Source organism: Anomaloglossus baeobatrachus, chromosome 12 (genome assembly GCF_048569485.1).
Source record: "Anomaloglossus baeobatrachus isolate aAnoBae1 chromosome 12, aAnoBae1.hap1, whole genome shotgun sequence".
Classification (NCBI taxonomy): Eukaryota; Metazoa; Chordata; class Amphibia; order Anura; family Aromobatidae; genus Anomaloglossus; species Anomaloglossus baeobatrachus.
In genome coordinates, this window is record NC_134364.1 from 94,698,087 (window position 1) to 94,723,340 (window position 25,254).

At 44.9% G+C, this 25,254-nt stretch overlaps 1 protein-coding gene across 2 annotated transcripts in view; it reads right to left on the reverse strand.

The window, feature by feature from the left end:
• LOC142257766 (uncharacterized) overlaps window positions 1-25,254 on the reverse strand; it is a 99,014-nt gene that overhangs the window by 69,467 nt on the left and 4,293 nt on the right. For both annotated transcript variants that reach the window (XM_075329943.1, XM_075329942.1), the window contains exon 2: window positions 12,458-12,766. In XM_075329943.1, coding sequence (XP_075186058.1) covers window positions 12,458-12,766 — 309 coding nt within the window. The remainder of the gene's footprint in view (window positions 1-12,457; window positions 12,767-25,254) is intronic.

Consider the following 25,254-nt stretch of genomic DNA (forward strand, 5'->3'; position numbering starts at 1 on the left):
TCTGTTACGGTGGGGCTGGCAGATTTGTATAAGGTGGTATATACTATGTTACCGCTATATACCGAAAATTATTAAGAAAAGAAAGAGAAAGGTATATATCCCCATCAGCAGTCAGTGTCCACCGTGCTCCCAGATGGAAAAGGAGAGGTTGGCAACTGGAAGGTTTGGTGGAGGATACAGAGCTGTGTGGCTATGAAACTAATAGTAGCCTGAACCGAGTTACACGCCATTCGGATCTGGAGACTGGGAGCCCTGTTAGCGTCACAGGGTCCACAGGCCCACCCAGCCCAGGAACTCCCTGTTAACATCACAGGGGCCATTGAGTACGCTGACCGTGTGCGTAGGGGCCACACCTGTGGACAGCAGGTGCATCAGCAGCAGCAGGCCTGTTAATGCCACTGGGCTGCACAAGCAGGACTTGTAGGACAGGAGCTGGTCTTAACCGTTCTGCGTTACCAACTGTGGTGGCGGCCTGCATCAACGCCCTATCCCTGCCTACCTCTGGCCTAAAGCCGCAATGGGTTCAACACATGGAGGTGTGCTCTTTCGCAGCATAATAGAAGACTGCGCACCTCCTTGTTGTCTCCAGCCCGTTTTATAACCTGGGTCCGCCCCAAACCAGGGTGGACCACAATGCATCTCCTGGAGACAAAAGCAGAGTGACACGTCATGAGTGGCATAACTAGCGTCCTATTTGGAACTGCAACTTCAATGATGACCTCATGGCTGCCATGACCCAAACACCTCACCAGTCATCGTCTGACCATCAATAATGCGGTGACAAGTCATAGGGGCGGGCCTCTGCAAGCCATTTGGGAGTGCCCTGGCCACATCGTCAGGACACCTGATGCCCTGTGGTCTAAATGGGAACCCCACATCAGGGGCAGGGCCAAAGAGTTCATTACCGGACATAGTCTCTGATGCAGTAAGTGCCTGAGCATGCTCAGTAGCATGAAATACAGTGTCTGAAAAAAGACTATCAGCTTTATGGTGTCTAGGCACAACACAGGACCTAGACCCGGCACGGAGTGCAAGTACCTGTGCAAAGAGGCTTTTCGCACTAAGTGTGGGAGAATGCACTGTATCCCGAAATGAAGACTTAGCCTCAGCAATGGCACAGTCAGGCTGAGCATACTCACTAGGCGAAACACTGTAGTTAGGCTGCGGCTGGGGTAAATCGGCACACGCATGCGCACTAGCTGCCTCTCCACACTTAGACGTGGAGGAGAAATTGCTCTTTGGGTGTGGACTTGGAGATGCTGTCTATGAACAGAAGGAAAAGCTAAAGGTGTGTGTTACAGCAAGGAGCCACCGCGGAAACACTTCGTTCAATTGTGAGGGGAGTCATGTTGTACTTTGATGATGAGCCCCGTAATGCCAGTGAGCAGCATCCTGTGCCACAGACCAACATTCTTACAGTGCTGTCTATACTGTTTACCGTGAGAGGAGCGTAAAGTCTGTATTTCTGGCAACTGGACATCACAGTACCCGGGTACGGTAGGCTGTGCCCAGACAATAATGCAGGCACGCAACACTTTGTTTTATTAGCAAAACACATATCTGTTCTGGGTAGGACGACTATATAGACAATAAGACTTGCTGCCTCTGCACTGTCAAATTGTCACGTACAGTTTAAATCATAGAGGGACAGCAACACATGTTTGCAATGACTGTTGCTTTTCAAGATTTCCATGACTGTGTTGCAGAGCTGTGTGGTTTGCATTCACACTGTTATCATCTGCATTATCTGTGAGGCTTCAGCTAACAAGGGTATTCAGGGGGGGTCATGTGTTTTGTCTATGTTTAGGTAGGTAACTTGGAAGCTCTTGTGATGCGCCACTGATAAGTCGTGTTCGCGCACACACACACACACACACACACACACACGCACAAACACACAATTACTGCTACACAGAGGGATTAGCAGGTAGTAGGCAACAGAATAGATTGTTCAATTATTTAAATTGTATGCATGGTTCTTATTGTTTGTTTTGGTAAAGTTAAACAATCATTTATCAACCCAACTGCCTAGAGTCCTTTTCCTGTTGCCTGGTTTTGCTGCATACTGGGGAGCCCACCCTGTACACAACTTAAAATGAAGCATAAGTCGCAATGTGAATTTCACTGTGCTACAATGCGGCCTAGCGTGCCTGTGGAACCACCGCCTGCCCCATCAAGTGCATCTGCGTGCTCTTCATCCTCTGTGACTGTGGGGACAGCAGTCACACATGGTTTTTCACACTGAACTTCCACTTCTTTACCCGCAACAGGGAGTGTGATTGGCAGGTCATCACTTGTTTTGGAAGTGGAAACAGAAGGTATTGTTGAGCTGTCAGACATCGAGAGAACCAGCATTGGATGCAGGCTACATTATATCCACGCCTGCACCTTCGTCACAGATTGGCTGGACTACCTGCAGTTAATAATTGCATTCCAGAAATGGAAAGGAGTGTAGAATGCACATGTGTTGTACCTTGCTTGGCAGCAAAGGAACACTAACTTAGTATTCCAGACAATTTTAGGATGGCAGAAAAAGAGTCAGCTCTTTGGGCAAATTAAATAGCGTGGCAAAAGTGGACAGATGGGTACAGGGGCCGTGTTCTGTGGGTACCAGGACAGTGAAAGAAGCCTCACTTTCTATCCCTCCTAATGATCAAATGCAGCAAGGAATTCCCTGAGTTTGCTATAAAATTAGCATAGCTAAAAGTGCATGAGGGTGTCCTGCAGAGGTGCTAGAAATAGCTTGGCACCAGTGGGACAATAATGGAATACAACAGCCAGTTCTATGATGCCACTAAATGGCAGTATTTTTTGCTATCATTATAGCTTATTAAAAACAGAGCAGGAGGGTGTCCTGCACAGGTGCTGCACATAGATTTGCACCAGTGGGGCACTAATGGAGTAAAACAGCCACTTCTTGTATGCCACTAAGTTTACTCAATTTTTGGTATTATAATGTCTTAGTAAGTAACAATGAGTTTGAGTGTGCAATGCAGGCAGACGTGCTGCAAATATCTTTGCACTAGTGGGACTATACAGAAGTCCAATAGCCACGTTTAGGATGCCACTAGGTACACTCAGTGTTTGCTAGTATAATGGCTTAGTTATAATGAGTTGGAGTGTGCAGAGGACAGGAGGGTACAGTGCCAGGGTTGTGGGGCTCTGGGTAGAGGAATGGAAGCCTGCCTTTCTATTCCCTCCTAATGGGGAAATGCAGCGAGGAAATCCCTGACCTTAGCTACACAGACGCTGTCTCTGTTTTCAGGACCTGTCACCTATGGCTCTGACCCTGCCGGTACGAGCCCTTAAAAGGACTGATAGAAAGTGCTCTCCCTAAGCTGTCCAGCGCTGTGTATGGAGCGCATACAGCAGTATCGGCGATAGGACTCAGGACGGAGCTGCGCCAGTGATGTCTGACACCAAGGACGCAGAAGAGATAATGGCGTCCAGACGGGCAGATACCCGTTTTTATAATGCAGGGACATGTGACATGGACATCCTATCACACATGCCGTTGCTTCTCTGGCTAAAAGTCCACTTAGCTGTGTGTGTGTCTGGGATTGGCTGACATGCTGTCCCTCCCCACTACACGCGCGCGCTTAGGGAAGGAAGACAAGGAAAAAAAAAAAAAAAATGGCGATCGCCATTATCCAAACAGCAGTGATCTGAATGCGCTGTTCCCGCACACTATACACTGAAATGTCATAATAGTGTGAGTCACAGAGTGACTTACACTATTACAGCGGAAAGCCAGCTAGGAATTAGCTGGGCTTTTTGCTGCTAGAACCGTTCTCGAACGTATCTAGAACTATCGAGCTTTTGCAAAAAAGCTCGAGCTCTAGTTCGATCTAGAACAGCCCCCAAAATCACTCGAGCCGCGAACTGGAGAACCTAGAACCGCGCTCAACTCTATAAGCTACCGTCAGAGGAATCTGGGAGTGGCTTTCTCCTACAGAACACAGGAGAGCTTGGCCAAGCCCAGTATTTTTAGAGATAGCTGTGAGCTAAAAGCTATCTGATGTGTGTGGGAGGTTTATGACAGACAAGAGTGAGATTTTTGTTGATTTTGCGTGTATGACTTTGAGCCTTGTCCTTATACATTCTGTTTTACAACAAGCAATGCTATCAAGAAGCTAGTACTGTAATGGGAACGCCCGTAGCCTCTACATATGCAAACATTTTTCTTGAAAATTTTCAAGATGTGCAATTCTTTGAGGTTTATCTAACCTATCGTTACAGTTTATCAACTTCTACGTTTGTTTTTTTTCGTTTACATTTTTATATTTTTTTCTGATTCGGAAGACCAAGTTTAATCTTTCGTAGTATATTTCAGCCATACAGGGACTATGAATATGAGATTCACCTCTAAATTTGGTGGCTCCTGTCCTAACTACGCAAATGTCCTCATCACTATTGACGATTGGTAGCCTAGACACCTCAAATTTCAGAAAATCCTCTGCTACTTCTTCCCTTTCATACATTCAGAAATCAACAACCCCTCGTGTTACTCACTCAGTACCATATAATCAGCATGTGATGCTTCGGCAAATGGTAGTAAAGAGGGTTTTCATATGCAAGCAAATTAATTAGAATAAAAACAGTTGCAACAAGACTCCCCTAAAAAAAACTGGGAAGAGGCAAAACTAAACACTAAAATACACGCAATTGGAAAAAAAGGAAAACGTTTTTACTTTGTTGGCACTGGATTGACAGTTATTCAGACTTAAAGGGGTTGTCCACTACTTGGACAAACACTCACAATCTGAGTGTTTAACCCCTTTAAAATTAAAACACATAGTCACTTCTGGTCCCTACACCATTCCAGTGGTATCGGCACTCGCTCTTTTGAGGCTCACATGAGATTGTTACATTATGAAAGCTTTGCAACCAAACAGGGCTGTCTTCACAGTCCCCATCTTTGAAAAAATCAAATATCAAGAGGATGTCAGGACTATGGGTGGCTGCTCACTTTCTACTGATGTTTAATATATCTGAAGGTGGGGAGAGGGAAGGATGATTGGGTGCTACGTTATGTGAGCACCGGGAGAGTGAGTGCCGATACTGCTGGGAAGCCACCACCACCAGAGTTGAATATAAGTGATGATTGGACACAAGGCTCATGTGATGCAACAACATCATATGAACTCTTGGAGAGCAAGTGCCAACACTGCTGAAAGGCCACCGGCAGCGGAGCTGAGCATAAATAATGATTGGGCGCAAGGTTCATATGATGCAACCTCCCGGAGGAACTCGCATCCAGGTTACCTCCCGCTATTTTACCTGCACCTATGGAGAAAATTCCTGAATAAAATTTTTCCGGCACAGCAGCTGAATGCAGTCAGTTTTCTTCTTTTCGTTTTGGATTACTAAGACTGACTGTCTTTCCTGACGTGCACGCTGCACCCGGAGCTGACTAGCGCTACAACCCCATCTCCTGCACGTGTGTGGAAACCACAAGGTAACCTAAGGGCGGGCAGTGCAGGACTTTTCCTTTGCTTGCAGCAAGGTTCATATGATGCAACAACGTAAACTCTGTGGGATTGAGTGCTAACACTGCTGAAAAGCTATTGGCAGGGGAGTTGAGTGTAAGCGATGATGTGACGCAACAACGTCATCTGAGCTTCGGGAGAGCGAATGCCAACACCAATGAATTGTCACCAGCACCGGAGTTCAATATAAGTGTTTTTATTTTGTCAAGTTCAATCTCTCAGATTTGAGAAGGAATTTGTCCAAGTAGAGGACAACCCCTTTAACATTAATGATAACTTATAATGAAATTACAATCTTAGGTTGTAGCAGGTTTTGGAATAGGACAATTACTTTGTTAAAAGACTCTGTGCCTAAAGGCAATTTCAAATGTGGAAATTGTTTCGTAAAGGTAAGGCAAAGCAGAATGTGACAACTTTGGGTGGAGTAACCCTTGAGGTTAAACATTGCTTCATACAGTACAGAAGTTTTAGTATATTTAATCCTTTATTAAGTAGGCTTATTACATAGGAAAATCTACTCTTCTCCTGTATACCAAGTCCAAGGAATATTTTAAATCAATTACAATAGAAGGAAGTTCCATTGTCTACTAAAGGAATGCTGACATATTACGGTGTCTTGGCCAAGATATGACCCACCACTACTGCAAAAGATTGTTATTGCAAAGAGAAGCTAAATGAATCCTTTGTACAATTGCAATAAAAGCAATATATGTAATAAGGGATTTTCTATAACCAACAATTTACCTTTTTCATGTTTTATAATTTGCGGAAATTGTTTAATGTAGATAGATTGTATTCAAGTGCCAATTTTATGTTCTTATTGTATTCCTACAGTTACAGTTCCCCTGACTATTTTTGTTTTTTTGATTTCTCAAAATCCACCAATTGGTTCCAGATATATGGGCTTTTTTATTGAGTGCCAGGCAGCTTGGCTCTCTGGATAATTAAAATAAAACCTAAGGACATGCCTCAGAGGATCCTGTGAGCAATAACCCTTGATAAAGACCATAAACATTAGCATTAGTGATGAGCGAGTACTAAAAAGCTCGGGTGCTCGAGGCTCGGGCCGAGCATCCCAAGATACCCGTGTACTCGGCCCGAGCACCGAGCCCAATGTTATCCTATGGGAGACCCGAGTATTTTTATGAAATGACCCCCGGCAGCATGTAGAAACCCTAAAAATGTCACAAAAGTCTCAGAAGAGTGCTCAAATGACATGGCAACAGCATGGGGAAGACCCCTTGAAGCATTTATCACTCAAAAGTCACAGCTGTGAACAATTTTGTCCGCGTTTTACGCCATTTTTACGGACTCACCAGAAAACCTTCAAAAATGACACCAAAATGAATTTTCATGGCAGAAATGTTAAGGGCACATACCCAATAGTGAGATAGAGCTGGTGTATGTTACTTTTTGAGATTAATACATGAAAGTTTTTACGTAAAACATTGTGTGGCACTCCGATGTCCCTGAGAAGAGACGTACATGAAGGCCTCTTGAGTCTAATGTGCCCATTTTGAGGAAGTGAGTCTTTGTAGTATTTTCCTTTGCCATGGCATCCAAAATTGTGAGGTTCACCAATGCCCCTGCATACAGACGTGCATGAGGGCCTGTATACCTGAAGTGCCCATTGTAAGGAAGTGGGTCTATTGTAGTATAGCCCTTTGGCAGGGCAGCCAAAAATTGGGAGGCTCCACATTGTCCCTGGATAGAGACGTGCATTAGGGCCTGTAAACCTGAAGTGCCCATTGTAAGGAAGTGGGTCTATTGTAGTATAGCCCTTTGGCAGGACAGCCAAAAATTGGCAGGCTCCACATTGTCCCTGGATAGAGACGTGCATGAGGGCCTGTAAACCTGAAGTGCCCATTGTAAGGAAGTGGGTCTATTGTAGTATAGCCCTTTGGCAGGACAGCCAAAAATTGGGAGGCTCCACATTGTCCCTGGATAGAGACGTGCATGAGGGCCTGTACACCAGAAGTGCCCATTGTAAGGAAGTGGGTCTATTGTAGTATAGCCCTTAGGCAGGGCAGCCAAAAATTGGGAGGCTCCACATTGTCCCTGGATAGAGACGTGCATGAGGGCCTCTAAACCTGAAGTGCCCATTGTAAGGAAGTGGGTCTATTGTAGTATAGCCCTTTGGCAGGGCAGCCAAAAATTGGGAGGCTCCACGTTGTCCCTGGATAGAGACGTGCATGAGGGCCTCAAAACATTGTTCCCATTGCAAAGGAGTGGGTCTCCTGTCATTGTAATGTCCATTCTGAAAGAATGGGCGAAAAAATTTACCACTGGGGGTATACCTGAAACAAAGGCCTAACTATTGTAACGGTCATCATGGTGGCGCATGAGGAGAAGGAGGAGCAGTCCAGCGATTATCCAAAGTCCAGAAGTGTGTACCCATGGGTGAGTGGAGGTACATGGCAAATTCCCGTTTCAAACTTTAAATTCCGCTCTCATTTGCTGGTGGTGTGGTGAAGTCTGGCCCAATCCAACCCTTGTTCATCTTGATCAGAGTCAGCCTGTCAGCATTTTCAGTTGACAGGCGGGTGCGTTTATCTGTAATGATTCCACCTGTGGCACTAAAAACACGCTCTGACAAAACGCTAGCGGCAGGGCAGGCCAGGACTTCCAAGGCGTAGAGAGCCAATTCATGCCATGTGTCCACCTTGGATACCCAATAATTGTAAGGCACAGAGGAATGTCGGAGTACAGTTGTTCGATCTGCAAGGTACTCCTTGAGCATCTGGGCAAACTTAGGATTTCTTGTGGCACTACCCCGCACCTCAGGGGCTGTGGTACGTGAGGGGCTGAGAAAACTGTCCCACATCTTAAAGACTGTTCCCCTACCTCTGGCGGATTGGACTTGTGCCTCTCTCGGCTGTACGCCTTGGTTGTCCACTGATTCCTGACCTATGCCGCTAGCGTTTTGTGAGGGGAATGCTTTGCCTACTTCCGTGACTATGGCCTTCCGGAACTGCTGCATTTTGGTTGACCTCTCCGCCTCGGGAATAAGAGACATAAAGTTCTCCTTGTAGCGTGGGTCTAACAGTGTTACCAACCAGTAATGATTGTCGGCCAAGATGTTCTTAACGCGAGGGTCACGAGACAGGCAGCTTACCATAAAGTCAGCCATGTGCGCCAGACTCTTAACAGCCAGTACTTCAGTATCCTGACCAACACGATGACTGAACATGCTGTCCTCCTCCTCCTCCTCCTCCTCCTCCTCCTCATCTACCCTGTCCTCTGGCCAGCCACGCTGAACAGAGGATATGACTGGTGTGCATGTCATATCCTCAATTTGGCCGGAGAGTTGCTCCATGTCCTCATCCTCCTCCTCGTCATAGTCCTCCACTGCACGTTGTGATGAGACGAGGCTGGGCTGTGCATTATCACCCACACCGACTACTGTTTCTTGCTGCAACTCATCGTGCTCCGCCTGCAATGCATCATGTTTGTTTTTGAGCAGAGACTGTTTTAGAAGGCAGAGAAGCGGTATGGTGACGCTAATAATGGCGTCATCACCACTCACCATCTTGGTGGAGTCCTCAAAGTTTTGGAGGATGGTACATAGGTCGGACATCCATCTCCACTCCTCAGGTGTTATGTGTGGAGTTTGACCCATTTCCTGACTGCTTAGGTGATGCAGGTACTCAACAACTGCCCTCTTCTGCTCACATATCCTGACCAACATGTGCAGAGTTGAATTCCAACGCGTGGGGACATCACACACCAGTCTGTGAGCCGGAAGATGCAAACGGCGCTGAAAGCCGACAAGGCCGGCTGAAGCAGTAGGTGACTTTCGAAAATGTGCAGACAGGCGGCAAACTTTTACCAGCAGATCAGACAGCTCTGGGTATGACTTTAGAAACCGCTGAACCACGAGGTTGAGTACATGGGCCACGCATGGAACATGTGTCAGCTGGCCTCGTCTCAAAGCCGCCACCAGGTTCCGGCCATTGTCACACACGACCTTTCCTGGCTTTAGGTTCAGAGGTGTGAGCCAGTGATCTGCCTGCTGTTTCAGAGCTGTCCACACCTCTTCTCCATTGTGGGGTTTGTCACCTATGCAGATTAGCTACAGCACAGCCTGTTGCTGCTTCGCCGAGGCAGTGCTGCAGTGCTTCCAGCTTGGGACTGGTGTGGAGGGTAAAGTGGATGAGGATGCGCAGGAGGAGGAGGAGGCTGAAAAGCATGACATTCCGGAGCTGTAGATTGTGGGTGAAACCCTGACTGAGGTAGGGCCTGCAAACCTTGGTGTGGGAAGGACGTGTTCCGTCCCTCGCTCAGACTGGGTCCCAGCTTCCAGAATATTAACCCAGTGTGCCGTCAACGAGATGTAGCGGCCTTGCCGACAAGCACTTGTCCACGTGTCTGTGGTTAGGTGTACTTTGGCTGAAACAGCGTTGTTCAGGGCACGTGTGATGTTTTGTGACACGTGGTTATGCAATGCGGGGACGGCACACCGGGAGAAATAGTGGCGGCTGGGGACCGAGTAACGTGGGACAGCTGCCGCCATCAGGTCGCGGAATGCTTCTGTCTCCACCAGCCTAAAAGGCAACATTTCCAGCGCAAGCAGTCGCGAAATGTTAGCATTTAGAACTGTGGCATGTCGGGCGTTGGCAGTGTATTTGCGCCTGCGTTCAAAGGTTTGCTGAATGGATAACTGAACGCTGCGCTGGGACAAGGACGTGCTTGATGATGGTGTTATTTCTGCGTAGGCAACTGCAGGTGCAGGGCCGGAGGAGGCTTGTTCGCAGGCAGCATGGACAGGGGATTGGCTCGCATGCACAACAAGCAAAGACGTAGCAGTGACATCAGCAAGCACTGCTCCTCAACTCTGTTGTTCTTCCCACAAAGTCGGGTGCTTGGCTGACATGTGCCTGATCATGCTGGTGGTGGTCAGGCTGCTAGTTTTGGTACCCCTGCTGATGCTGGCACTGCAGGTGTTGCATATGGCCTTTTTAGAATCATCTGGAGCCAACTTAAAAAACTGCCAGACTCGGGAAGACCTAACATTTGTACAGGCACCTTGTATCGTGTTGTTGTTCCGGGGAACGGTTGCCTGACTTCTGCCTGGAGCCACCACCCTGCTTCTTACTGCCTGTTGGGATGCTACGCCTCCCTCCCCCTGTGCACTGCTGTCCTCGCTCTGCATATCCTCCTGCCAGGTTGGGTCAGTTACTGGATCATCCACCACGTCGTCTTCCTCTTCCGCACCCTGCTCCTCCTCCTGACTTCCTGACAATTGTGTCTCATCATCGTCCACCCCTTGTTGAGACACGTTGCCAACTTTGTGAGAACGTGGCTGCTCAAATATTTGGGCATCTGTACATACGATCTCCTCATGACCCACTTCAACAGGAGCTGGCGAGAGGCCAGAATATGCGAATGGAAACGTAAACAGCTCTTCCGAGTGTCCAAGTGTGGGATCAGTAATGTCCGAGGACGTGTACTCAGCCTTGTGGTAGGAAGGAGGATCAGGTTCTGAAATGTGCGGTGCAGTATCACGGCTACTGACACTTGACCGTGTGGAAGACAGAGTGTTTGTGGTGGTGCCAATCTGACTGGAAGCATTATCCGCTATCCAACTAACAACCTGTTGACACTGGTCTTGGTTCAAGAGCGGTGTACTGCTGCGGTCCCCAAGAATTTGGGACAGGACGTGCAAGCGACTAGATGTGGCCCTTTGTTGTGGCGAAATTAGAGCTTGCCCACGACCTCGGCCTCTGCCTGCACCACCATCACGTCCACTTCCTTGTTCCTTGCCAACGCCCTTGCACATTTTGCAATGCTGTGCTGACGTGTATTCACTAGACTTGTGTGTTATATCCAAGTTTGTGCAAATTGTGCACCTGTACGCTGCCACCGACAGGCACACACGTGCGGTTTTTAAATGCAAGCACGGACGCACTAAGAACCTAACAGGTTTTTAGGAGCGACAATTACTGAGAAGTCTGACACTATCTGGACTGTTTTAGACTGTGTACACCAGCCCCAGATATGATGAAGGCTGGTATACGGTCACCACTAGGAATGCCTATATACCCTGCCTGCCTGCCTGCCTGTATACTGCTACAATAGTCCTGACACGGACTCTTCTGGTCACTAGCCTGTATTCCGACCTGGCTATACCCTGCCTGTATACAGCAACAATATTCCTGAGAAGGACTCTGCTACTGTACTCCGACCTGGCTATACCCTGCCTGCCTGTATACAACTATAATAGTCCTAAGAAGGACTTCTGGTCACACTGTTTGCAGCCCTGCTACGGAAATAGCTATAAAGGGCCGCAAACCTTTCCCTGAAGCAGCAACACTCTCCCTGCACTGACTGTCTGGATGGCTGTGAGCAGAGCACAGCGCGCCCGCCGGTATAAAGGCTCGGTCACGCTGTGCAGGCCGGCCAATCACTGCAATTCCACAACTAACAGGGCTGTGGCATTGCAGTGGTCTGCCAGCCAATCCCTGCATGAGGGCTGGCTCTCAAAAGAGCGCCAACATGCAGGGATGAAGACCACGAGTACAGCACGAGTATCGCGAGATTACTCGGTCCCCGCCGAGTAGCCCGAGTACAGTGATACTCGTGCGAGTACCGAGTAGTAACAAGCATACTCGCTCATCACTAATTAGCATGAAATAATAAGCTCCTTATCTCTGGAACTGTATGGTAGATTTTAGTAGCCAAAAATGTAATGTTCTGGGGGAGCTGCAGGAAAAATACAAGAACAGAAACCTTTTTGACTGGTCATTACTAGACCAGACATGTCTAGACCAGACATCGTACACACTAGCACAAAATGGACAACGCCCGTTTGCTGAAATTTTTGTTTTCTAGAATAAAGCCCTTTTTTGAAGATACCCCCAAGGCTTTATTATGGAAACTCCAATTTCATTTAGCTCTTGTTTAAAAAAGACTAAAAAAAATACTCATTTTTAGTCTTGTGAAAGGCTAAAAATACCGGAAATACATACCAACCACTGTGACTTCAAAATGTTCTTTATCCATGTAAGTATCCCACATGGTAATCTCAGCCGTGTAGTTTCCAGAATCCTTTTTAGTCAGATTATTGATTCTTAAAATAGTTCCATGAAAGGATGGTTTGTATCTGTTGTTTAGATTTTCAACCAAGCGGCCATTTTGAATCTTGATGATCCGATAATTTTCTTGCTTGGTTTTAAAAAACCAAGTGAAGCTTTCCACATTAACATGGTCAAAAGATGTTGTCAAGTTGATTGATGATTGTGAATCCGCATTCACATGATCTGAAGGTCGTCCTGCAACTAAAAGTAACATTTTTATTATACACTCTTTTTTTAAGGCCCCTTCCCAAGCTTATATTGTATAAGCCATAACATTCATGTTGACGGCATAGTAAGTTTTTAAAGCATCATTTTTAGGGAAGTTATATTGAAGATACAGTGGGGGAAATAAGTATTTGATCCCTTGCCCATGGTGTAGAGGTTAGAGTCTGACTAATTGAATCTGTGGACAGAAGTCTTTTATACAGGTGACAATGTAAGACAGCGTCTGTAATGCAGGGAACGAGGGGGATTAGGAAGGTCTAACTGATCTGTAGGAGCCAGAAATATTAATGCTTGATAGTGGATGAAATACTTATATAAATTTGGATTTTGCAGAGATAAATAAGTTATTCAATGTGATATTCATTTTAAATATTCTCTCACTGTTAATTAACCTACTTTTAAAATTATAGACTGTTCATGTCTTTGTCAGTGGGAAAACTTAAAAAAATAGCAAGGGATCAAATAATTATTTCCCCCACTGCACATTCAGCAGGTGAAATAAGTATTGAACATGTCACCAATTTTCTAAGTAAGTTTCTAAAGTTGCTATTGACATGAATTTTTCATGAAATATCATTAATAACCCATCCAATCAACACAGGCAAAAAAAAATCAAACTGTAGATGTCCATAAAATTACTGACGTGTATTAATGAGAAATGACACAGAAAAAGTATTGAACACATGAAGAAGGAGATGTGCAAAAAGCCATGGAAAGTCATGATACCAACTGCAATCTATCAGTAGTTAGAAACAATGCTGCCACTTAATGAAAAATAATAGCTAGTTCAACTGATGGCCTCTAAAAAGTGTCTCATTACCAAGGTACCACACAAAAAACATTTCATGTTGGGTAAAACCAGTGAGCTGTCTCAAGACCTTCACAAACCTTATTGTTGTAAAACATACTGATGGCATTGGTTCTAAAAGAATTTCAAAACTACTGAGGGTTCCAGTGAGCTGTTTTGGGGCCATAATCTGGAAATGGAAAGATCATCATTTTACTATAAATTGACGATGACCAGTAGCTCCCTGCAAGATTTCAGATAGAGGGCTAAAAAAAATATCAGAAGAGTTGTTCAAGAGCCAAGGAACACCTGTGCAGAGCTGCAGAAAGACCTGGAATGAGCAGGTACAATTTTTCCAAAGAAAAGAATAAGTAATGCACTCCCCTCCATGGCCTGTATGCACACTCCTGTATGCATGCTCACAACGCAAGACTCCATTACTGAACAAAAAGCAGGTTCAAGACCATTTATAGTTTGCTCAACAACATTTAGAGAAGCAATAAATTAAATACTGGTAGAATATAGTCTGGTCACATTAAACCAAAATTGATCTCTTTAGATGTCATAATACACACCATGTTCAGGAGGTCAAAAGGCAAATCATCCCAAAAATACAAACAACAGTGAAATGTGGAGGTGGGAACATCATGGTGTGTGGCTGTTATTCAGCATATGGCACTGGCAAACTTCATATCATTGAAAGAAGGATGAATGGACAAATGTACTGTGAAATTTCTGTTGCCATCTACCAGGATGATGAAGATGAAGCAAGGGTGGATATTTCCACAAGACAATGATCCCAAACACAGAACCAAAAAAACTCTCAATTGGTTTCAGAGAAAAAAATAGAGCTGCTAGAATGGCTGATCATCAGATGTGAATCCAATAGAAAATTTATTGAAGAAACTAAAGCTCATAGTTCATAAAGGAGCCTGGTATCTGCTGGATGTGAAGAGTATTTGTGTGGAAGAGTGGGCCAAAATCAGTGTCGGGGCCAGATGGTTTCACGGACAGAGAGTGGGAAAACAGTTGTAATTCTTTTTAATGGTCCAAAATAATGCATGTAAATTACAGTCAGCCCCAATATTTGGAGGACCACACAAATATGCATTTCATAGGCAGCCCTGATATCTGACAGAACACACGAGATGCACTCAATAGGCTCCCTCAATATTTGGCAGAGCACACAGAGTTGCACTAGAGAAGCAGCCTTGATATTTAGCAGAGCACATGAGATGCACTTAACAGGCAGCCCCAATATTTGGAGGTGCACTCGGAGATGCACTTGACAGACAGCCCTGTTATTTGGAGGAGCACAAGGAGATGCACTCAACAGACTGCCCTGATATTTGGAGAAGCTCATGAAAATGCACTTGACAGGCAGCCCCAATATATTGAGGAGCACACGGAGATGCACTCAACAGGCTGCTTTGATATTTGATGGAGCACATGAGGTGCACTCAATAGACAGCACCGATATTTGGTGGAGCACATGGATATGCACTTGACAGACAGCCTGATATTCAGGAGAGCACACAGAGATGCACTTGACAGGCAGCCCCAATATTTGGAGGAGCACACGGAGATGCACTCAACAGGCTGCCCTGAAATTTGGAGGAGCACATGAGATGCATTCAACATTCAGCCCTGAGGAGCACACGGAGATGCACTCGACAGGCAGCCCTGATATTTGGAGGAGTACACAGAGATGCACTCAACAGACTGCCCTGAAATTCGATGGAGCAGACAGAGATGCACTTGACAGGCAGCCTTGATATTTGGAGGGGCACATGAGATGCAATCAACATTCAACCCCAAAGAGCACACGGAGATGCACTTGACAGGCAGGAGCACATGGAGATGTGTGACACCCTGGCCTATCAGGTCTTCACAGGGTATTGTGCAACCTGCCCTTCTGTGCAATATCCATCTCCTCCTTGATTATGGGTCCCTCACCTTTAATGTTGCCAAGAACAAGCTAATCAAAATGCTAGGAATACTCTGCACCACACCCACCCACCAGACACACCAGTAGACGGCCTGAGTGGAATAGGGTCACCCAATTGGGGGGTTGGTTGAAGGGGAGGTCAGGAGTGTTAGTAGACAGTCAGTTGAGCAGTGACTCTCGAGATGAGAGGTCAGGAGCTGGGCTCCGTGAACTACTAGGTGGCAGGCGCTAGTCTGGACCTGGTAGGAGCTAGACCCCGGTCGCAATGGGATCGTGACAATTGGCACGGACTGTCGAGGAGGACAGCCGGTGGCCTTGTGCCATCACCGGGCAGGGGCCAGGGCACGACAGGCTACGTGGACCCTGGGTCAGGAAGGAGCTTCAGGTGTCCTGACAATTTACCCGACGAGGACGGAGCCTTCAAGATCCGTTCGCCACCTGCTCCAAAATCGGGGTACTAGCGCAACGAGGGGGATAGGACTTTCCACTACCCGGTCTAGAAAATCCCAAGCGTGAACCCTGAGAGCAAGCTCACCCAGTTAGCCATACTGGGGAGCGGGACCCGATTTTAGTTTCAGGTTAAAGGGACCAACTAGAAGACATGGTGCCATGGGAAAAGGTCACAGACTAACAGGCAACACCAATGGGCACTGGACCCAGGCATGCTCGCTCGCAGCGGCAGTGGTGTCCAGAACTTTGGTTTATTACAACTGCCGGTGTCAGCGTTATTGGTTTGAGTGAGTACGCAAGTGACCCTTACCATCCCAACGGCACGTCCCTGTCACTATTGCCTTCACCAAGTCCCCGGAGCATTCCCCCTACCTGGAGGGGTTAAACACCTAGCTTCCCACACCATCGCCACCGGGTATTCCCAATCGCAGCGGTGGTACTCCATCTTACCACGCATCACGGGTAGCATCACGAACTTTCCACACCGTCCCCTGTACATAGCCCCCCTTTATTTGAGAGGCCTCACGACCCCCGGGTCCGGAGACCTCTCGAGCTACCGCGGATCTGGATCCGAGCAGCCCGGCTACTGACGCGGGGGTGGCACAGATGTGTGTCGCCCCAGGAATGTTGATCCAGCTTCAGGGACGCCACAGAGTCTTCTTCTGTATATGGCAAACAGGTATGTCAGATTTTGTATGTGTCGAGAGCCACTCACGGCTTGCGGTCAAGGATATAGATGACTGCCACTGCAGATTTTATGAGCTTCTGTGGCTGATGGAGTCTGCAGTCAGATGGAGTGGCCTCCCGTGAGTGAGGCAGGCCCCAGGGGCTCAGGTGTGTAGAACAACGGGTCCAGAATAACTCAGACAGAGTCCAAAAGTCATTTAACTGGTTTTTACTCACACAGATGTTATGGTGAGCTGACCAGAGCGTTGCTGTGATGAACCAGGTAGGACCAGGGGTTCCTTCAGGCCAGTCTGAGGGTAACAGGTTAGCTCGCCTTCGTAGCACTTCTGTGTTCGGATAACCCCCTGACTTGAAGTACCATGGGGGTCTATCCAGGGAGTCGCTACTGCCTTTTCTCCCCTTTTTGGACCGTTTGCCGGCAGTGTGGACCAGGTGAGATGGCTCCTAGCTCTGTCTCCTTATGGGTCCCTGCGTTGCTGCTGAGGCTCGGATTCTGTGTGGTTGGTGAGGTACTTGTAGTTCCCCTCACCGACAGGTTTAGCAAATAGTTAAACTTGAGTCTGCTCTAGGGACCTGTACCCTGTACGTGCCTAGTCACCAGAAGCACCTCTTCTTCTGACTACTCGGTGACCGTTCTCCCCTGCCAACTGTCACTACACCGCGCAGAGTCTGACTAGTGTGAGGGCGCGGATCCGCCTCGCTACTGCCGCGCTCCACTACCAGACTGGCTCTCCTCTCTTCCTTACAACCTCTGCACTCTAGCTCTCAGCTCCTCTGCTGCACCCATTAATAAGATTTGAAGGCTAGCCCCCTCTGGAGACTACCCAAGGGTCTCATCTAATGGTGTGGGAGAATTGGTTGCTATGTGTCTGTGCGTACACACCTCATTCTGGCCCTTAGGACTACCTGGAAGAACTGTCCCAGCATGGGTGCAATACTCAGTGGTGCCTGACCAGGTCAGGGGCGCCACAGATGCACTTAACAGACAGCTCCACATATGGAGGAGCACTATTAAGACCACAAACCAGCAATAAAGTGTGCATACTTAATCTCTCATAATTTCTAATATTCCATATATATAATTTAGAATTAAACACTCGGACTATATCTAATTAGGGCATAAATCGTATCATACAATGTAGAAAACCAGAAGAAACAAACGATCGAAGCCCAATAATTTTTATACAAAAAAGAGTTTTTTATTATTACAAGTGATAATATAAGTGTTACAGTGGGCACAATTAATGCATCATATATATCATAAAATATAAATTTCATTCACATAGCGGAACTATACAGTTGTGACCGAAAAATGTATTCCCCTATAGTAGTATATATCCTCATAGATTATATCTATATACTAGGTGTCACCTAAAAGGGGGATTATATCACGCGAGCAGCGGGGACTACTCACTCATATTTGAATAATATATACCACTTAATAGCATGTGTTATATAATTCAGATGTCACAAATATCTCAATCTTGCAAGCCTCCAAACTGCATATCATACTATGTGTTCAACTTCTAGAACAGGCACATGTATTCAGGTGATACTATCTGTCTCCACCAGTGTTTTAATATATAACCAAACTAGCATGTACTTGTATAATCTATAATAATTAATTATCCTGGTTATAATATACCGATATACAGAATATGCATACCATATAAATCACTGCATGCAATATACCGCACAGCAGTACTACCGGGTAACCACAAGAATTATCATATCGTTTGGTTTAAAATAGTGGAAAGAAAATAGACCTACATCGTCCATGTGATCAGTCCATGTTGTAAGAACACCAATCGGTTGCACCCCATGCAGGCTGAAATTCCCTTAGGCTACCATTTTTTCAGCAGATCACATATATTAAGGTGATACTGTCTGTCTCCACCAGTAGTTAGTATATACCCAAACTAGCATGTACACCTATAGTTCATAATAGATTGCCCTGGTCAGACCATACCAATATACAGAGCATATGTTATATAAATCACTGCATGCAATATACCGCACAGCAGCACTGCCAAGTGAACGGCAGGAATTACCATGCCATTGGTTTGACTAGTGGAAACTAGTGGAAACAAACAGACCCACATCACCAATATAAGCTGTCCATATTATGATAGCACTAAGCAGCCGTACCGCATGCAGACTAAAGTTCCCTTAGGCTACCGTTATTACAGCAGGTCACAACTATATTCAATAAACAATAGCGAACCATGTGGATTATAATTACCGCTTGTGTAGAAGACTCCCGACACGTGTTTCGGCTCTCTACCTTCGTCAGGGGGCGTGTCTATTCACCCAGGAGCTCCGGCTAAAATACTGCCGTGCTCCAATCATCATTCGATCCCTCAAATGACGCGCGCGTTGTCATGGCGCCTTGCCGACGCCGATCCAGCCGCCGCGTCACCAGACATCAGTCCCAGGGTATTATAACCCGGGAGTGAAGTACCAGTATAGACACAGCGGGTGGATCAGGGCCGGCCACCAGTGACAGCCGTGCGTGCAGGTATCGAATGAAAATATATGTGCAAACTAACAATTTAAAGTGATAACAACAAAATGATCAGGAAAATATGTTATCTCATGAAAAAAATATATATATATATATGAGGGATATATGTATATGTACATCTCCATAATTTTTATGTCCCATGTCATTTGACGGAAGATATTGCCCCAAAACAGAAAATATAAACTACTATATCTATACGCATCTCTAGAACACGTATCATATGAAGATGCAGGAGGTCCCCCATGCACCGAGCAGCCATAGGGATTGCTGTATAGCATTTACTATGTGTCACCAGGACTTCATCATTCGACCATCTTCATTGTATATACAAATAGGCAAAATATAAGATATCAAATCCACCATCTCCTCCTTTTACTCTCCTCCGTCAGACAATATATCATAGATCCATGAGAACATATTTCCAGATTGCTAAAAATGATAAAAAGGGGTAAATTAGACAAAAAATTAAATTAATTACCACATATATAATTTTAAAAGGTATATATATACAGATGCATATACGGCACAGGGGTATATGTACATGACCTATATGGCAGCATGTTTACTACAAAAAAGACGCAAAGCTAATATTTTCATTGAGGCCAGATGGACACACAGTACCCAATGTGTATATCCATCTGGCCTCAAGTTGGGCCAATCTCCTGCTGATCTCACCGCCCCTCAACCCCAGATCAATTTGGTCAATACCTTTCACCTTTAATGAACCACCATTACAAGAGTGAAACATAGCAAAATGTCTTGGAAGGGTTTTAAGATCTTCAATATTAGTCGCATTCCGTGCCGCCTCAATCCCCAATATATGCTCACGAGTGCGTACCTTCAACTGACGAGTCGTCAGTCCAATATAGATTTTCGGACAAGGACATGTTGCATAGTATATAACGGCTCGAGAATTGCACGTTATATATTTTCGTATTTCGTACGTTTTAACGTTTTTCGCGTCAGTGAAGGTACTCTCCCGGCATATATTGGGGCATGCGACACATCCTCCACATGGAAAGCAACCCATTTTCACATTGGGTTTAAAATTACCCAAAAATGTGGGGTCTCTCCTATTGCTCTCATAGTGGCTGCGGATCAAATGATCCCGTAGATTTTTATTTCTACGCATGGTGATTGATATCTTCTCGGGGACGATTTTGCTGAGGGTGGGGTCAGCTTGGAGTATGGGCCATGCCTTCTCCAGACAATCACGTATATCCGGAATTTGGGCACAGTAATTGGTCACAAAGCGAATTTTCTCATTTAGTTCAGATTTCGGTTGAGAATATAGCAGTGAATTCCGAGATGAATGTTTGGCTCTATGATATGCTTTTTTTATTATTCTCCCACTATATCCTTTTTTTTTGGGCGCGGTACATCGACGATATCTTCATGATCTGGCAGGGGTCGGTTGAGGAACTTAATTTATTCATGCAGGGAATTAATTCGGGGGGACGCAACATCAGGATCACGTTTCAGTGGTCTTCTAGACAGATTGAATTCTTGGACGTATTGATACGGAAGGATGACGATGGTTTCTTGCAGTCGAATTTATACCGTAAACCGACTTCCACTAATATGCTCCTCCATGCAACCTCGGCTCATCCTCAGTTTATGATTAGATCAGTACCAGTTGGACAGTTTCTCCGACTTAGGAGAATCTGCTCGACTGACGTGGATTTCGAACAACAGGCTCAGATTCTCCGGGCTCGTTTTAAAGAACGAGGATATAGTGGGAGAATAATAAAAAAAGCATATCATAGAGCCAAACATTCATCTCGGAATTCACTGCTATATTCTCAACCGAAATCTGAACTAAATGAGAAAATTCGCTTTGTGACCAATTACTGTGCCCAAATTCCGGATATACGTGATTGTCTGGAGAAGGCATGGCCCATACTCCAAGCTGACCCCACCCTCAGCAAAATCGTCCCCGAGAAGATATCAATCACCATGCGTAGAAATAAAAATCTACGGGATCATTTGATCCGCAGCCACTATGAGAGCAATAGGAGAGACCCCACATTTTTGGGTAATTTTAAACCCAATGTGAAAATGGGTTGCTTTCCATGTGGAGGATGTGTCGCATGCCCCAATATATGCCGGGAGAGTACCTTCACTGACGCGAAAAACGTTAAAACGTACGAAATACGAAAATATATAACGTGCAATTCTCGAGCCGTTATATACTATGCAACATGTCCTTGTCCGAAAATCTATATTGGACTGACGACTCGTCAGTTGAAGGTACGCACTCGTGAGCATATATTGGGGATTGAGGCGGCACGGAATGCGACTAATATTGAAGATCTTAAAACCCTTCCAAGACATTTTGCTATGTTTCACTCTTGTAATGGTGGTTCATTAAAGGTGAAAGGTATTGACCAAATTGATCTGGGGTTGAGGGGCGGTGAGATCAGCAGGAGATTGGCCCAACTTGAGGCCAGATGGATATACACATTGGGTACTGTGTGTCCATCTGGCCTCAATGAAAATATTAGCTTTGCGTCTTTTTTGTAGTAAACATGCTGCCATATAGGTCATGTACATATACCCCTGTGCCGTATATGCATCTGTATATATATACCTTTTAAAATTATATATGTGGTAATTAATTTAATTTTTTGTCTAATTTACCCCTTTTTATCATTTTTAGCAATCTGGAAATATGTTCTCATGGATCTATGATATATTGTCTGACGGAGGAGAGTAAAAGGAGGAGATGGTGGATTTGATATCTTATATTTTGCCTATTTGTATATACAATGAAGATGGTCGAATGATGAAGTCCTGGTGACACATAGTAAATGCTATACAGCAATCCCTATGGCTGCTCGGTGCATGGGGGACCTCCTGCATCTTCATATGATACGTGTTCTAGAGATGCGTATAGATATAGTAGTTTATATTTTCTGTTTTGGGGCAATATCTTCCGTCAAATGACATGGGACATAAAAATTATGGAGATGTACATATACATATATCCCTCATATATATATATATATTTTTTTCATGAGATAACATATTTTCCTGATCATTTTGTTGTTATCACTTTAAATTGTTAGTTTGCACATATATTTTCATTCGATACCTGCACGCACGGCTGTCACTGGTGGCCGGCCCTGATCCACCCGCTGTGTCTATACTGGTACTTCACTCCCGGGTTATAATACCCTGGGACTGATGTCTGGTGACGCGGCGGCTGGATCGGCGTCGGCAAGGCGCCATGACAACGCGCGCGTCATTTGAGGGATCGAATGATGATTGGAGCACGGCAGTATTTTAGCCGGAGCTCCTGGGTGAATAGACACGCCCCCTGACGAAGGTAGAGAGCCGAAACACGTGTCGGGAGTCTTCTACACAAGCGGTAATTATAATCCACATGGTTCGCTATTGTTTATTGAATATAGTTGTGACCTGCTGTAATAACGGTAGCCTAAGGGAACTTTAGTCTGCATGCGGTACGGCTGCTTAGTGCTATCATAATATGGACAGCTTATATTGGTGATGTGGGTCTGTTTGTTTCCACTAGTTTCCACTAGTCAAACCAATGGCATGGTAATTCCTGCCGTTCACTTGGCAGTGCTGCTGTGCGGTATATTGCATGCAGTGATTTATATAACATATGCTCTGTATATTGGTATGGTCTGACCAGGGCAATCTATTATGAACTATAGGTGTACATGCTAGTTTGGGTATATACTAACTACTGGTGGAGACAGACAGTATCACCTTAATATATGTGATCTGCTGAAAAAATGGTAGCCTAAGGGAATTTCAGCCTGCATGGGGTGCAACCGATTGGTGTTCTTACAACATGGACTGATCACATGGACGATGTAGGTCTATTTTCTTTCCACTATTTTAAACCAAACGATATGATAATTCTTGTGGTTACCCGGTAGTACTGCTGTGCGGTATATTGCATGCAGTGATTTATATGGTATGCATATTCTGTATATCGGTATATTATAACCAGGATAATTAATTATTATAGATTATACAAGTACATGCTAGTTTGGTTATATATTAAAACACTGGTGGAGACAGATAGTATCACCTGAATACATGTGCCTGTTCTAGAAGTTGAACACATAGTATGATATGCAGTTTGGAGGCTTGCAAGATTGAGATATTTGTGACATCTGAATTATATAACACATGCTATTAAGTGGTATATATTATTCAAATATGAGTGAGTAGTCCCCGCTGCTCGCGTGATATAATCCCCCTTTTAGGTGACACCTAGTATATAGATATAATCTATGAGGATATATACTACTATAGGGGAATACATTTTTCGGTCACAACTGTATAGTTCCGCTATGTGAATGAAATTTATATTTTATGATATATATGATGCATTAATTGTGCCCACTGTAACACTTATATTATCACTTGTAATAATAAAAAACTCTTTTTTGTATAAAAATTATTGGGCTTCGATCGTTTGTTTCTTCTGGTTTTCTACATTGTATGATACGATTTATGCCCTAATTAGATATAGTCCGAGTGTTTAATTCTAAATTATATATATGGAATATTAGAAATTATGAGAGATTAAGTATGCACACTTTATTGCTGGTTTGTGGTCTTAATATTGTTCTTTCTACTGTGTTTAGCACAGAAATAGTACCAGCGATGGACTATAAAGCCATTGAACATACATGGCTAAATCAAGTGGAGCAAGTGTTCGGTGGGCCGATATCCGGCACTAATAATGAGGAGGCACATGGCCTGGACGACATGTTTGCCGAAATACAACGGTTAATTATAAAACGCACGCGATTATGGTGGAATAGGGCACTATTGGAACGGTATATTGCAAAGAAACTTATTCCTAGAGGCCTGCGCATTAGGGTTACTCCTTCCTTCGTGGTCGATGAGGAATCCTTTATTGATAAATGGGAAGACACCTGCAACATATGTTCAAATACACTTATGCAGTTGCTTATTGAACTTGATACGTCTTCTATAACCAAACTTGACAAAATATTGGATCAAAAGCAAAGCGAATTTAGATCCATATGTCCTGAAGATAGGCTTAAAAGCTTTGATGATATATTGATGAAAAAACTTGAGCAGGTGGTCAAAAAGATACATTCTACTCAGGCCTCTAAATTGAATAGAGATCAAGGCGATTTTCAAAAGAAATTGGTTTATGCATGGAGGAGACCCAATGATGTTAATCCGGGATTTAGTAGGACATCGTCACAATCATCCTTGACAACTATGAGTGACGTCTCCGACAATTCCATGTCTGGAGTTGTCACACGCTCTGGAGCGAGATTGGATGGAGGAAACCGATCAAACCGCAAATTCTTCAATTACAAAAATGGATCTGGATACCGCAAAGCAGATAATAAGGTAATCAACTTGAGCTCGCATCAATTATCCAGTACTGATTTGCATTTGTTGGAAAGGGGGCTGTCCTTTTCCCCTACTGCGAATATGGATTTATTTTCTGTCATCAAAGACCTGCATATATTTGCAAGGTCTATTATTTTTAAAAAACATTTCTTTGATGACACGTTACATTCTTTATTTCCTACAGCAGAGGAACAAACTGCGATAAATATACTTCAGGAGTTGGCTGAGGAACATGACACGGAGATTTGCGGTAAGATCCCTTCCTCCATCAAACCTCGTTCCAAAAAATTCCCCCCGTTGGCAACATGTGCCAACGTGGAACTATTTGTCAAGGTAGTCACTAGGGAATTGGAGAAGATTTCTCCTTTAAAGCAGAAGGACAATCTGTCTAGAGTGGAACGTCTGAGATTACGGGAACTCAAGGAGCTCCCAGGGGTGGTGATGAAGCCAGCAGACAAGGGCGGCAACATCGTCATCTGGCCCACCAAAATGTATGAGAGAGAGGCATTTAAACAACTAAAAAATGAAACATGCTATAAAAAAATGACTTTCAATCCTCTCTCCTCTTTTACCTTACAACTTAGAAAAATCATTGGTGAGGCGGCAGATGGCGGTGTTGTCGACAAGGGGCTGGCTTCGGCACTACTGGTGGCTGAACCAACAATTGCCACCTTTTATTTATTGCCCAAAGTACA